The sequence below is a fragment of the Phyllobates terribilis genome, unplaced genomic scaffold (genome assembly GCF_046119375.1).
Source record: "Phyllobates terribilis strain yellow unplaced genomic scaffold, ASM4611937v1 Scaffold_13__5_contigs__length_258822181, whole genome shotgun sequence".
NCBI classification, from domain to species: Eukaryota; Metazoa; Chordata; class Amphibia; order Anura; family Dendrobatidae; genus Phyllobates; species Phyllobates terribilis.
The window spans coordinates 178,319,949-178,336,392 of record NW_027362773.1 but is presented as its reverse complement, the minus strand read 5'-3'; the positions used below and the strand labels follow the sequence as shown (position 1 = coordinate 178,336,392).

At 48.7% G+C, this 16,444-nt stretch overlaps 1 protein-coding gene across 1 annotated transcript in view; it reads left to right on the top strand.

Annotated features, from left to right (window-relative positions):
- The window catches only part of LOC141173642 (protein inscuteable homolog), a 34,802-nt gene extending 20,252 nt beyond the window's left edge, over positions 1-14,550 (top strand). Inside the window, exon 4 of the mRNA XM_073657942.1 lies at positions 14,422-14,550. Within this exon, the coding sequence (XP_073514043.1) occupies positions 14,422-14,550 (129 nt within the window). The remainder of the gene's footprint in view (positions 1-14,421) is intronic.
- Positions 14,551-16,444: the final 1,894 nt, after the last annotated feature.

Sequence of the window (16,444 nt, the reverse complement as noted above, 5' to 3'; positions counted from 1 at the left end):
TATCTGGAGTAATCTCCGATATTGATAATACATCTGTGTTCGCCAAGTCATTTCTAATATGAAGATCAACCACAAATAGTTTATGACTTCCATGGTTGTGGCTACCCGATATGGCCCCCACCAGTCGCCCGCAACTGGACCACTTACTATAACTGGGTCTAGAAGAACAGCTGCAGTATAAAGCATGGGGGAGGCACTAGGCAGCAGTCCCAGTCTCTGATGAGGCAGGAGTGTGGAGAATAAGAGGCAGGAATGCGGAGAATAAGGGGCAGGAGCGTGGAGAATAAGGGGCAGGAGTGCGAAGAATAAGGGGCAGGAGTGTGGGAAATAAGGGGCAGGAGTGTGGGAAATAAGGGGCAGGAGTGTGGGTAATAAGGGGCTGGAGTGTGGAGGATGAGGAGCAGGAGTGTGGAGGATGAGTGGCAGGAGTGTGGAGGATGAGGGGCAGGAGTGTGGAGGATGAGGGGCAGGAGTGTGGAGGATGAGGGGCAGGAGTGTTGGGGCTGAGGGGCAGGAGTGTGGAGAATAAGGGGCAGGAGTGCGGAGAATAAGGGGCAGAAGTGTGGAGGATGAGGGGCAGAAGTGTGGAGGATGAGGGGCAGGAGTGTGGAGGATGAGGGGCAGGAGCGTGGAGAATAAGGGGCAGGAGTGCGAAGAATAAGGGGCAGGAGTGTGGGAAATAAGGGGCAGGAGTGTGGGAAATAAGGGGCAGGAGTGTGGGTAATAAGGGGCTGGAGTGTGGAGGATGAGGAGCAGGAGTGTGGAGGATGAGGGGCAGGAGTGTGGAGGATGAGGGGCAGGAGTGTGGAGGATGAGGGGCAGGAGTGTGGAGGATGAGGGGCAGGAGTGTGGAGGCTGAGGGGCAGGAGTGTGGAGAATAAGGGGCAGGAGTGCGGAGAATAAGGGGCAGAAGTGTGGAGGATGAGGGGCAGAAGTGTGGAGGATGAGGGGCAGGAGTGTGGAGGATGAGGGGCAGGAGTGCGGAGAATAAGGGGCAGGAGTGCGGAGAATAAGGGGCAGGAGTGCGGAGAATAAGGGGCAGGACTGTGGAGAATAAGGGGCAGGACTGTGGAGAATAAGGGGCAGGAGTGTGGAGAATAAGGGGCAGGAGTGTGGAGAATAAGGGGCAGGAGTGTGGAGAATAAGTGGCAGGAGTGTGGAGGATAAGGGGCAGGAGTGTGGAGAATAAGGGGTAGGAGTGTGGAGAATAAGGGGTAGGAGTGAGGAGAATAAGTGGCAGGAGTGTGGAGAATGAGGGGCAGAAGTCTGGAGAATAAGGGGCAGAAGTCTGGAGAATAAGGGGCAGGAGTGTGGAGAATAAGGGGTAGGAGTGTGGAGAATAAGGGGTAGGAGTGAGGAGAATAAGTGGCAGGAGTGTGGAGAATAAGGGGCAGGAGTGTGGAGAATAAGTGGCAGGAGTGTGGAGGATAAGGGGCAGAAGTCTGGAGAATAAGGGGCAGAAGTCTGGAGAATAAGGGGCAGGAGTGTGGAGAATAAGGGGTAGGAGTGTGGAGAATAAGGGGCAGGAGTGTGGAGAATAAGGGGGAGGAATGTGGAGAATAAGGGTCAGAAGTGTGGAGAATAAGGGGCAGGAGTGTGGAGGAATAAGGGGGCAGAAGTGTGGAGAATAAGGGGCAGGAGTGTGGAGAATAAGGGGGAGGAATGTGGAGAATAAGGGTCAGAAGTGTGGAGAATAAGGGGCAGGAGTGTGGAGGAATAAGGGGGCAGAAGTGTGGAGAATAAGGGGCAGGAGCGTGGAGAATAAGGGGGAGGAATGTGGAGAATAAGGGTCAGAAGTGTGGAGAATAAGGGGCAGGAGTGTGGAGGAATAAGGGGGCAGAAGTGTGGAGAATAAGGGGCAGGAGCGTGGAGAATAAGGGGGAGGAATGTGGAGAATAAGGGTCAGAAGTGTGGAGAATAAGGGGCAGGAGTGTGGAGGAATAAGGGGGCAGAAGTGTGGAGAATAAGGGGCAGGAGCGTGGAGAATAAGGGGGAGGAATGTGGAGAATAAGGGTCAAAAGTGTGGAGAATAAGGGGCAGGAGTGTGGAGGAATAAGGGGGCAGAAGTGTGGAGAATAAGGGGCAGGAGTGTGGAGAATAACGGGCAGGAGTGTAGAGAATAAGGGGTAGGAGTGTGGAGAATAAGGGGTAGGAGTGAGGAGAATAAGGGGTAGGAGTGAGGAGAATAAGGGGCAGGAGTGCGGAAAATAAGGGGCAGAAGTGTGGAGAATAAGGGGCAGGAGTGTGGGAAATAAGGGGCTGGAGTGTGGAGAATAAGAGGCAGAAGTGTGGAGGAATAAGGGGCAGGAGTGTGGAGAATAAGGGGCAGAAGCGTGGAGGATAAGGGCCAGAAGCGTGGAGGATAAGGGGCAAGAGTGTGGAGGATAAGGGGCAGGAGTGTGGAGAATAAGGGGCAGCACTGGGAATATTGAGGTGTCACAGAAACTTCATGCATTTGTCAATAAAATGTAATAACGCACAGAATATTTATAATTGTCTGTCAGTGACCATAGAAACAGCGACTAAGAGAGCCAGTCAGTCTGAAAACTTTTGGCCATGACTGTACGTAAACCCAGATAAGCCTCGTGAATCTTGGCTGCTTCTCTAATTAATGCTCTCCTTGCTTGGGATGTCAGGTTAGGTGGACGGCCATGTCTTGGTAGGTTTGCAGTTGTGCCATACTCCTTCCATTTTTGGATGATGGATTGTACAGTGCTCTGTGAGATGTTCAGAGCTTAGGCTATTTTTTTTTACAACCTAACCCTGTTTTCCTCTTCTCCACAATTTTATCCCTGACCTGTCTGGTGGGCTCCTTGGTTTTCACCTTTATCCCTAACCTGTCTGGTGGGCTCCTTGGTCTTCATCTTTATCCCTGACCTGTCTGGTGTGCTCCTTGGTCTTCATCTTTATCCCGGACCTGTCTGGTGGGCTCCTTGGTTTTCATGATGCTGTTCGGTCCCTAATGTTCTCACTCAAACCTCTGAGGTCTTCACAAAACAGCTGTACTTATACTGAGAAGAATCACGCTCAGGTGGACGCAATAAAAAAAAAAGTAAATAAAGTCTGCTCACCATTGGGGTGTGGTGCAGTCTCAGCCTCACTCGGATCCAGCCAGAGCAGCCTGGTTCATGAATGAGAAAATAGGAGGATCAGGCTATAAACTTGAATAAAACATAACTTTTATTGAGCAATTAAAAAATATTGCTACCGCCATAATAAGTCTTAGTTCACACAAGGATCACAGCTGTCTCGACCTACGCGTTTCGACGTGCAGTCTTAATCTTGGTCTGTCCAGTTTACGTCTGTGGTCTCCCCCCCGGATAGGTCTATACACTTTCCTTTTTTCTGCCTTGAAATTTCAGTGCCGAAACTTCCCCTTTATGGAACGTTCGGAAGTGTTTTGACGCTGCTGAAATATTTGTGGCCAAAGGATTAACCGCATCGGATATGTGTCTTCTAATCCGTACTTTTAAAGGGCCGGTAGTACAACCAATGTATTGGATCTTACATGTAATTCATTCAACAAGGTATATAACCCGGGGCGTGCAAGTCATGTATTTTGTACATACGATTGTTATGTAGTGAAGTAAAAGTCTCCTTCTTCACTGCGTGTGGACACACTTTACTGCGGCTCACTCCGCATTTGAAAGGACCGATGCCGATGCTCGTCACTCGGGAAAAGACTGGGGGGCAGGGTGGTACCCAACGTGGGGGCTTTCTTAGCCACAAACCCAATATCCTTGGTAAGAATTTTATTAAGCCCCGGATCCTGGTGTAACATTGGTATGGATTTCTTTATAGTGGACACCGCTTTGTTATACTGCGGACTTTAAGTCGTAGAGAATGTTACACTGGAAGTTTCACATCCCAAATCTTTTTTTTTCACCCCTTATTTTTGAGAAGATCCTTACGTTTTAGGCTAGATACCATTTTGTATGATTCTTTTTAAGGTTCTAGTCAGGATAACCTCTTTTTTGCCAGTCTGTCACAAGCTTTACTGGCCACCGTATCAAACGCAGTATTATGCGTACAATTTAGTTTCGTCCTAATTAATTCCCCATATGCAATATGGACGCAATGTACTAATTATGTGACAGTCACGACTCTGTTGTCGAGTATCCCGGGGCCAGGGGCTCCTTCCCTGTCCCTAACACTAGGGGCGCCCTAGCTGGCCCTGTTCCCCAGATTACTTCTGAAGGTGAAGATGCCGGGGCCACGTACCTTGTCTGAGATCCTCAATCCGCCCTCAGTCTGATCCTTTCCCCCACTCAGGGAAGACGGGAATAGTAGTTTATGGCAGTACACCAACCAGACTAACAAGGTAATACAAACAGGGCTAAAGGAAAATACCAGTCATACAAATATATGCACACAAATAACTTTTTCAAGTCTCTGTGTGTAGATAACAACCTGGATGAGATCTGTAACTGTTGCTCCGGCTTCTGATTCTTTCCGTTGTTTTGTGCGGTTTTACTCTTAGTAATTGGGGCCTGTCAGGAAAACACACTTGGTCAGACCTTGCAGCTCTCTGGCGCCCCCTTATCCTGCTGGTCAAACACGGTATTGACCGAGGATAAGAATGGGTGCAGCTGCTCTAATTTATGTCGACTATTGCGGCACGTGATGTGACAGGACGTATATATACCACCAGTTCCTTCCAGGAACGTATATATACCTCCGACCAGCCACCCTCAAACCACAATATCACATAAATACTGGTATACTGCCACCACCGATCGCTTAACAGGTGGATCAGGTACCCGTTAGGTAACGTGAATTAGCGGGTGAGGAACGTGTTTGCTCGACATAGGACAAGAAGAACGAAGCTCGTAAATAATAATGATTTACTCCCAAAAGTGGGCAGTGTTTACAAAAGATATACAAGATATTATAAAAGAGACAATTTACATATATGCATAAACAGTTATTAAAATAAAAGGGATAGGTGATAGCAAAACCTGCGCCACGTGGTGATGGTCTCAGCTTCTGTGGTGGGGGGGGATCCCCGGAAATTAGATGTGATTCTTCCACGCAGCGAGGAGCATGCGTCTGACGTCCCTGGCAAGAATGACTTAAAAAATGGCCGTTCTGGTTTTTAGTACGGGGCCAAAACATTAGGAGACACCCATGGTGTTTACCTCACACGGGGGCTCGGTTTTGTGAACCCACCCAGCTGCATAGGACATAGAAATCCTTCAGATTTCATATCTTGGTGTGGGGGGGTCCCACATCCAAGTTGGAGACATCATGTTTGCCGTCATCAATATTCATGAAGATGGATATTAAATATGATATCTCTATGACGCTCAGAAGCTCAGAATCCATTTCCCGGGCTTCCGGTGGTTTCTCAGTTATGCAAGATATACTATTATAATTGGAAAAAGGTGAGTATTCCAAAAATGTGGTCCCTGTGTTTGTGACCGTCATGTGCCTTATTAAAATCGACATTAAACGTTTGTACACTGTAATGCAGCGACTTGCTGGCATTACAGTAATGGTCCAGGATGTGTTTTACCTGACCATGTACCTTCCCCCTCAGGTGACTGGTCACATGACTGTGACATAGCACAGGTCCTGTGCGCACAGAATGTCTGTCTGATCACATGACTGTGACATCAGCAAGGTCCTGTCAGTACGTGTGTGTGTGTGCACGGGATGCATATATAAACCCTGCCTGAAAGGTCGAGACTGGATCCTGTGTGGATGCTGGTGGCCTTGGAAGGCAGATGCTTGATGAAGAGTCCTGAAAGGCAAAGCCTGGATCCTGTGTGGATGTCAGTGGCCTTTGAGGGAACGATGGCTGGAGACCCCTACCTGGGAAGCCGCAAAGCCACAGTGGTGGCAAGCCTAATGGACTGAGACAGCTAAACCTTGTAAAGGTAATACACTGTGTTATATGGACACTCGTATGGACATTTGCTAAAGTATTACCTTGCTGAAGGCTGTAACCTGGGCCAAGTGGGCCTGTCTGCCACTTGGCTCGTAAACGTTATATATGTGTGTCGGCGGGCCACTGAGTTGGACCCAATCATGTGTGGTTTATGAATTGCAATAAACTGCTAAATTGAGAAATACCGGATGGACATTGCTGGTGTGCTTTGATTTACCCGGTGCAGCGAGTATTCCCCAGTATGATGGCTAGTGCTGCCTTACAACACTTAAACAATAGGATTGGAGGGAAAAATCCAGGGTATTAGAAGGCTTGTTCTGGGCTGACGATTTATAGCGGTAATAAAAATTCGTGATGCGGAGGAAAGCACTGAGTTCTATGTCTTACAAATGGACAGGGGGTAGAAATTTAGGACATCTCTCATTTTTAAAACTCAGACAAAAATACATTTTGCCTGACACCTCCCCCTTTTAGACTGCGCTATGGAGGTAAGACCTTCTGGTACTCCTCCAGGCGTATCTCAGGAGGCTCCCCTCACCGGGACAGCCCATCGGCATTGCCATGCTCGCTGCCTTTGCGGTGTTGAACGGTAAAGTCGTACTGCTGGAGGGTGAGTCTCCAGCGTAACAACCTTCCGTTGGCACCGGACATGATGTGCAGCCAACTCAGGGGGTTGTGGTCAGTCACGACAGTGAAGGGGTGCCCGTACAAGTAAGGCTGTAAACGGATGAGGGCCCATACAATGGCCAGGCACTTCTTCTCTATGGTGGAATAGGCCACTTCCCTTGGCAGCAGTTTCCGACTTAGGTACAACACAGGGTGTTCTTGGTCCCCCGAGTCAACCTGGCTGAGTACAGCACCGAGGCCAAACTCACTGGCGTCGGTCTGTATGAAGAGGGGCCGTGTGCCGTCGACCGCCTTTAGCACAGGAGATCTGCTCAAGGCAGTCTTCAAAGCCCGAAAGGCCACCTCGCATTCATCTGTCCATTTGACTGAATGGGGTAGGCTCCTCCTGGTGAGATCTGTCAAGGGCTTCGCAAGGCTACTATAGTCTTGTACAAAGCGTCTATAGTACCCTGCGGTGCCCAAGAAGGACTGCACCTGCTTCTTGGTCCTGGGGGTGGGCCAGTACATGATAGCGTCCACTTTCCCAGGCTCTGGCTTCAGAGTATCCCCACCTACCCGGTGCCCCAGGTAGTGGACCTCGTTCATGCCCATCTGGCACTTTCCTGGCTTAATGGTCAAGCCCGCCTGGTGAATGCGCCCGAGCACCTGCTGCAGATGCTTGAGGTGATCCTCCCAGGTGGGACTGAAGACGGCAAAAATATCATCCAGGTATGCCACTGCGTACCTCTCCAGTCCCTGGAGCAGGTGGTTGACCATTCGCTGGAATGTGGCAGGGGCATTTTTCATGCCAAAAGGCATGACCGTGGATTCATACAATCCGAAGGGGGTGATAAAGGTGAACTTCTCCTGGGCCCCGGGGCTCAAGGGAATCTGCCAATATCCCCGACTCAGATCCATAATGGAGAGATAGCTCGCGCTGGCTAACTGCTCCAGCAGCTCCTCAATGCGTGGCATGGGTTGTGCGTCAGAGGCTGTGATAGCGTACAGGTGAGGCCCATGTGCTTTTGGACCGCTTAATCACCCCCAACTTCAGCTTCTCCTCGACCTCCTGGCGCATGACATGCTGCACCTCGTCGGAGATTCGATAGGCTGTCCGCCGGAGTGGGGCATGATTCCCGGTGTCCACTTCATGGATCGCCGCCTCAGTCCTGCCAGGCATGTTGGTGAACACTGCTTGGAAGGGTTTCAGCACTGCTCGCAGCTGAGACCTCTGGTCTGCGGATAGCAAGGCGCTTATCTCTACATCCTCTAGGGACCCGCTGGCCTTCGCTTGGGCCAGCATGTCCGAGAGGGGGTGGTCCTCCCCATCCTCGGGCAGGCTGCAGACCGGTAGGACGCAGGCTCCACGTTCTTGATGAGCCTTCATCATATTAACGTGGAAAGCCTTCCGCCTACCCCGCGCGTGGTCAAGAGTGATCACGTAGGTGACCGGGTTGAGCTGTTGGTGAATGACGTATGGGCCTTCCCAGGCCGCCTGAAGCTTGTCCTTTGGTACGGCGACCAGCACCCACACCTTCTGACCCACCTGGTAGGTCTGCTCTCGGGCGTTCTGGTCGTACCAATGCTTCTGGTCAGCCTGGGCTTGCGCCATGTTGTCATGCACCAACTGCGTCAAGGTCTGCATCTTGTCACGGAAGCGCATGACATACTCCACGATGGACACTCCTGGGGAGTTCGGCTCTCCTTCCCAGAATTCCCTTATCAACCCAAGGGGTCCTCGGACACGTCTGCCATACAGGCGCTCAAAGGGGGAGAACCCCGTCGAGGCCTGTGGAACCTCTCTGTAAGCAAATAGCAGGTGTGGGAGGTAACGCTCCCAGTCGCGACCCTGGGTCTCAACCAGCATTTTTAACATCTGTTTGAGGGTACCGTTGAATCGCTCACACAAACCATTGGTTTGGGGATGATACGCGCTCGATACCAGATGCTGCACCTGCATTTTCTTACATAGAGCCTCCATTAAGCGTGACATGAACTGGGTCCCCTGGTGGGTAAGCATCTCCCTGGTAAAGCCTACTCGCGAAAAGATGGCCAAGAGGGCGTCCGCCACCTTATCCGCCCTAATTGAGGACAATGCTACTGCCTCCGGATACCGGGTAGCATAGTCTACCACGGTAAGGATGAAACGTTTTCCAGAGCTGCTGGGTATGGCCAGTGGTCCCACAATGTCCACAGCAATCCTCTGGAAAGGCTCCTCTATCACTGGCAAAGAGATCAGGGGGGCTTTGGGGGCCGGCCCTGACTTTCCCACTCTTTGACACGTGGTACAGGATCGACAGTAGTTCACCACATCCGTCCTCATTTTGGGCCAATAAAAGTGATGAGACAGCCGGGCCTTGGTTTTGCTGACCCCCAAGTGTCCAGCGAGTGGAATTTCATGGGCGATCCCCAACAACTCATCCCTGAATTGGTAGGGGATGACCAGCTGTCTTTCCCTCAGCCACTCCTGTTGGGGTGTACAGGGAACTGTCTCCCGGTACAACCTCCCTTGGTCCCAGAATACCCTCTCCTTATCAGACTCGGAGGTGGGCTTCTCAGCGAGGCTCCTTAACGTCCCTAGGCTAGCATCTGAGTGCAGAGCTGCCTGAAACTCCTGGCTGGAGGAAGCCAGAAGTGAGGTTAAGGCCACGTCCTCACTGGGACCCTCTGGGACCAGCTCTGGGTCCATACCTGATTCAGTTATTCCTCTGTCCGAGGAGGGTCCAGAAGGCAGGGCGTTACTTGCGTTCTGGGCACTCTGACTACGGGTAACAGCGGCTATATAGGCCGTCTGCCCGGGGAATAACACCGTCTCATTAGCCTGCGAGGCCATGAGAACTACTTCTCCATCATCCTCCATTACCTCAGGCACAGTGCTACGTATGGGACAGCGACTATCAGCCAGGTCACCTTCTGTTGTGACACTGGTCGCTGGCACAGCACCACCTGCGCCATGGTCCTCGTGCCTCTCCCCATTACCCTTAGCACTGACACTTGCTCCTGCTAGGGGATCCTCAGCAACATCACCCCGCAGCGTGACATGGCTGAGTTCTGTACCTTCCAGTACATCATCATCCTCATCATCATCAGGTAAAGCATTGACATTCCCATTATCAGCATTAACCTTACCAACCGTATCAGATCGGGGAGGGGTGTTAGGGACATAATAAGCAAACATCCTCCCCTGATCAGTTCCCAACAAAACATTTGCAGGTAGGTTTTCGGATACTCCCACTTCCTTCACCCCACTCCCCGCACCCCAATCAATAAAAACCCGGGCCATGGGCAAGGGGCATCGGACTCCCCCAATCCCGGTGACAGTCAGGGTCTTTCCTGGAATAAGCTCTTCAGCGGACACCAGTTCGGGTCGGATGAGGGTTCGTTTGGCCCCAGTGTCCTTGAGGCCTACAGTGAGAGTGTTCCCCACCCTGACAGACTGCAAGTTTTCACAGGCCCTCCCAACCGGCCCACTCACCAAAAGAACTGAAGCATTAGGCACTGGGGCTTGGATGGGGGGTTCTTCCTCTGCTTCTCTGGGCAAGTGGCGCTGAGATGACCAGTCTGGTTGCAGAAATAACACCTGCGGGCATCAGATGCAGGCCGGGCGTTGGTAACGGGAAAAAGGCCTCCAGAAGGTCGGCTGGCAGGGGCAGGGATGGTGGTTGATGGCTTACCCCCTTTCCAGCTGGTGACGACTGGCTTCCGCTCCTCCGGTCTCCGGTTGGCCTCGTAGGTGTCTGCGATCTGCGCTGCTTTATTGGCATCAGGTGGCTCCCGATCCATCACAAACTGCCGTACCTCAATCGGACACAGATGCAGGAACTGGTCTTTCACCATCAGGTCCTTTAGCTGCTCAAAGGTGGTCGCTGACAGTCCTTGGATCCACTGCTCAAAGTTGGTTCGGAGCCCATGCACCACATCGCTGTAACTGTGGTGCGGTCCACGCTGGAGGCTCCGGAACTTTTTACGGTACACCTCAGGAGTCAGCTGGAACCTCTGGATTAGGGCCTGCTTAATGGCATCATAGTTCCCATCGAGACTCGGAGGAAGAGCCACAAACACATCCAGAGCTTTGCCTCGCAGTCCTGCAGTTAAGTATCGCGCCCACTGTTCCTCAGGCCGCTGGTACTGTCTGCAAGTCTTTTCAAAACCCCTCAGAAAGGTGTCGAGGTCGCCGTCCTTTTCCATCACAGGAAAATGCTCTGGACGGGGCTTAAACAGGGTCGCATTGTTGGTCTCACTGCTCCGTGAGGTGGATGCTGGTATGCCGAGTTGGGCCATCTGCAGTTCATGGGCCCTCTGGGCTTGGGCCTTTCGCTCGGCTCTCTCAGCCTTGGCTCGCTCAGCTCTCTCGGCCTCCGCAGCCTCCTGGTGCTGCTGAATTACTTTCAGCCGTCCTTCATGATCCTCTGCAGGAAGTTGCTGTAGAGCCATCTGCAGATAGGGGTCCACGCTGCCCTGGTCGCTGACGCGGCGTGCGTCTACAGGTGGGACCCCTGCAGCAGTACTGTCCATATCTCGGCTGACCCCTGGCCCTGCTGAGGTCTGGAGAAGGGCTTGCTCGGTCTCCAGTTGCCCCAGTGCAGCAGCCATTTGTTCTCTGTTTTTGTAGCGGTGCTCAATGCCTCTGGTTATACATATTCCAGTAAGAGTGTCCTTTTTCTGCTGGCTGTACCAGCGCTCCCCAACTACGACCATGATCACCAAAATAAAATTAGAAAAGAAAAACCGAAGAAGAGTAGGGGTAACTGCTACACATACCGTATTGTCTCAGATCTAATAAACACTGAGTTCGATCTTCAAAACTTTTGTGCAGGGTCCAGGTAAGAACCGTGCAAGTTTTTAGTGAGAGGAATGATTGCTCAAACCAGATCACTAATATCCTATGATCCCACCGCTTGCCACCAATTGTCAGGAAAACACACTTGGTCAGACCTTGCAGCTCTCTGGCGCCCCCTTATCTTGCTGGTCAAACACGGTATTGACCGAGGATAAGCACGGGTGCAGCTGCTCTAATTTATGTTGACTATTGCGGCACGTGATGTGACAGGACGTATATATACCACCAGTTCCTTCCAGGAACGTATACAGTCATATGAAAAAGTTTGGGCACCCCTATTAATCTTAAGCTTAATGTTTTATAAAAATTGGTGTTTTTGCAACAGCTATTTCAGTTTGATCTATGTAATAACTGTTGGACACAGTAATGTTTCTGCCTTGAAATGAGGTTTATTGTACTAACTGAAAATGTGCAATCTGCATTCAAACAACATTTGACAGGTGCATAAGCATGGGCACCCCACCAGAAAAGTGACATTAATATTTAGTAGATCCTCCTTTTGCAAAAATAACAGCCTCTAGTCGCTTCCTGTAGCTTTTAATGAGTTCCTGGATGAAGGTATTTTTGACCATTCCTCTTTACAAAATAATTCCAGTTCAGTAAAGTTTGATGGTCGCCGAGCATGGACAGCCCTCTTCAAATGATCCCACAGATGTTCAATGATATTCAGGTCTGGGGACTGGGATGGCCATTCCAGAACATTGTAATTGTTCCTCTGCATGAATGCCTGAGTAGATTTGGAGTGGTGTTTTGGATCATTGTCTTGCTGAAAGATCCATCACCTGCGTAACTTCAACTTTATCACTGATTCTTGAACATTATTGTCAAGAATCTGCTGATACTGAGTGGAATCCATGCGTCCCTCAACTTTAACAAGATTCCCAGTGCCGGCATTGGCCTCACAGCCCCAAAGCATGATGGAACCTCCACCAAATTTTACTGTGGGTAGCAAGTGTTTTTCTTGGAATGCTGTGTTTTTTTGCCGCCATGCATAACGCCTTTTTGTATGACCAAACAACTCAATCTTGGTTTCATCAGTCCACAGGACCTTCTTCCAAAAATAAATTGGCTTCTACAAATGTGCTTTTGCATACCTCAGCCGACTCTGTTTGTGGCGTGCTTGCAGAAACGGCTTCTTTCGCATCACTCTCCCATACAGCTTCTCCTTGTGCAAAGTGCGTTGTATAGTTGACCGATGCACAGTGACACCATCTGCAGCAAGTTGATGCTGCAGCTCACTGGAGGTGGTCTGAGGATTGTCCTTGACTGATCTCACCATTCTTCTTCTCTGCCTTTCTGATGTTTTTCTTGGCCTGCCACTTCTGGCCTTAACAAGAACTGTCCCTGTGTTCTTCCATTTCCTTACTATGTTCCTCACAGTGGAAACTGACAGGTTAAATCTCTGAGACAGCTTTTTGTATCCTTCCCCTGAACAACTATGTTGAATAATCTTTGTTTTCAGATCATTTGACAGTTGTTTTGAGGAGCCCATCATGCCACTCTTCAGAGGAGATTCAAACAGGAGAACAACTTGCAAATGGCCACTTTAAGTAACTTTTCTCATGATTGTATACACCTGGCTATGAAGTTCCAAGCTCAATGAGGTTACAAAACCAAAAAAAGTGCTTTAGTAAGTCAGTAAAAAGTAGGTAGGAGTATTTAAAACAAGAAAATGATAAGGGTGCCCATACTTATGCACCTGTCAAATTTTGTTTGAATGCAGATTGCACATTTTCTGTTAGCACAATAAACCTCATTTCAAGGCAGAAACATTACTGTGTCCAACAGTTATTACATATATCAAACTGAAATAGCTGTTGCAAAAACACCAATTTTTATAAAACATTAAGCTTAAGATTAATAGGGGTGCCCAAACTTTTTCATATGACTGTATATACCTCCGACCAGCCACCCTCAAACCACAATATCACATAAATACTGGTATACTGCCACCACCGATCGCTTAACAGGTGGATCGGGTACCCGTTAGGTAACGTGAATTAGCGGGTGAGGAACGTGTTTGCTCGACATAGGACAAGAAGAACGAAGGTGGTAAATAATAATGATTTACTCCCGAAAGTGGGAAGTGTTTACAAAAGATATACAAGATATTATAAAAGAGACAATTTACATATATGCATAAACAGTTATTAAAATAAAAGGGATAAGTAATAGCAAAACCTGCTTCACAAGGTGATGGTCTCAGATTCTGTGGGGGGGGGGGGGGCGGCTCCCCGGAAATTAGAGGTGATTCTTCCACGCAGCGAGGAGCATGCGTCTGACGTCCCTGGCAAGAATGACATAAAAAATGGCCGTTCTGGTTTTTAGTACGGGGCCAAAACATTAGGAGACACCCATGGTGTTTACCTCACACGGAGGCTCGGTTTTGTGAACCCACCCAGCTGCATAGGACATAGAAATCCTTCAGATTTCATATCTTGGTGTGGGGGGGTCCCACATCCAAGATGGATACATCATATTTGCCGTCATCAATATTCATGAAGATGGATATTAAATATGATATCTCTATGACGCTCAGAAGCTCAGAATCCATTTCCCGGGCTTCCGGTGGTTTCTCAGTTATGCAAGATATACTATTATAATTGGAAAAAGGTGAGTATTCCAAAAATGTGGTCCCTGTGTTTGTGACCGTCATGTGCCTTATTAAAATCGACATTAAATGTTTGTACACTTAAACAATAGGATTGGAGGGAAAAATCCAGTGTATTAGAAGGCTTGCTCTGGGCTGAGGCTTTATGGCGGTAATAAAAATTCCTGATGTGGGGGAAAGCACTGAGTTCTATGTCTTACAAATGGACAGGGGGTGGAAATTTAGGACATCTCTCATTTTTAAAACTTGGACAAAAATACATTTTGCCTGACAGGGCCACGGAAGGACACGTCCCGCTGAGGGCACTGAGGGGTCGCCGCCTCCGCCTCTCCTATTATTAATCCACGCCGCTCATTATATTAATTACCAGACAGTGTGGTCAGATGGAAGTAACGAGACCTCGGCAGTGATGTCATCGCACCGCCGCTCTGATGTCACTCTCACACCATGAATGACGTCTGTGATTGATTTCAGGGTCTGGTGGACGAGCTGGAGACCTGTGAGAACGTGTACAGTGTGAACACCGCCATCCACAGCCTGTTCAGCCTCACCCAGGAGGGGGCAAGACTCTGCCATCTGGTGGCGCAGGTGAGAACGACATGACAGCCAGATCAAAACGGTGATGAGGACAGGTAGTGTGGTAGATGTCACCGGCAGTCCTATGTAACACCACAGATAGCACAGTGATCACTCTCTGAGTACAGATAATGTAGTAGCTGTCACCTGCAGTCCTATGTAACACCACAGATAACACAGTGATACCTCCCTGAGTACAGATAATGTAGTAGATGTCACCTGCAGTCCTATGTAACACCACAGATAACACAATGATAACTCTCTGAGTACAGATAATGTAGTAGATGTCACCTGCAGTCCTATGTAACACCACAGATAACACAGTGATAACTCTCTGAGTACAGATAATGTAGTAGATGTCACCTGCAGTCCCATGTAACACAACAGATAACACAGTGATAGATCTCTGAGTACAGATAATGTAGTAGATGTCACCTGCAGTCCTATGTAACCACAGATAACACAGTGATAACTCTCTGAGTACAGATAATGTAGTAGATGTCACCTGCAGTCCTATGTAACACCACAGATAACACAGTGATAACTCTCTTGAGTTCAGATAATGTAGTAGATGTCACCTGCAGTCCCATGTAACACAACAGATAACACAGTGATAACTCTCTGAGTACAGATAATGTAGTAGATGTCACCTGCAGTCCTATGTAACACCACAGATAACACAGTGATATCTCTCTGAGTACAGATAATGTAGTAGATGTCACCCGCAGTCCTATGTAACAGCACAGATAACACAGTGATAACTCTCTGAGTACAGATAATGTAGATGTCACCTGCAGTCCTATGTAACACCACAGATAACACAGTGATAACTCTCTGAGTACAGATAATGTAGTAGATGTCACCTGCAGTCCTATGTAACACCACAGATAACACAGTGATATCTCTCTGAGTTCAGATAATGTAGTAGATGTCACCTGCAGTCCTATGTAACACCACAGATAACACAGTAATAACTCTCTGAGTACAGATAATGTAGTAGATGTCACCTGCAGTCCTATGTAACACCACAGATAACACAGTGATAACTCTCTGAGTTCAGATAATGTAGTAGATGTCACCTGCAGTCCTATGTAACACCACAGATAACACAGTGATAACTCTCTGAGTTCAGATAATGTAGTAGATGTCACCTGCAGTCCTATGTAACACCACAGATAACACAGTGATAACTCTCTGAGTTCAGATAATGTAGTAGATGTCACCTGCAGTCCTATGTAACACCACAGATAACACAGTGATAACTCTCTGAGTACAGATAATGTAGTAGATGTCACCTGCAGTCCTATGTAACACCACAGATAACACAGTGATATCTCTCTGAGTACAGATAATGTAGTAGATGTCACCTGCAGTCCTATGTAACACCACAGATAACACAGTGATATCTCTCTGAGTACAGATAATGTAGTAGATGTCACCTGCAGTCCCATGTAACACCACAGATAACACAGTGATATCTCTCTGAGTACAGATAATGTAGTAGATGTCATCCGCAGTCCTATGTAACACCACAGATAACACAGTGATAACTCTCTGAGTACAGATAATGTAGTAGATGTCACCCGCAGTCCTATGTAACACCACAGATAACATAGTGATAACTCTCTGAGTACAGATAATGTAGTAGATGTCACCTGCAGTCCTATGTAACACCACAGATAACACAGTGATAACTCTCTGAGTACAGATAATGTAGTAGATGTCACCTGCAGTCCTATGTAACACCACAGATAACACAGTGATAACTCTCTGAGTACAGATAATGTAGTAGATGTCACCTGCAGTCCTATGTAACACCACAGATAACACAGTGATAACTCTCTGAGTACAGATAATGTAGTAGATGTCACCTGCAGTCCTATGTAACACCACAGATAACACAGTGATAACTCTCTGAGTA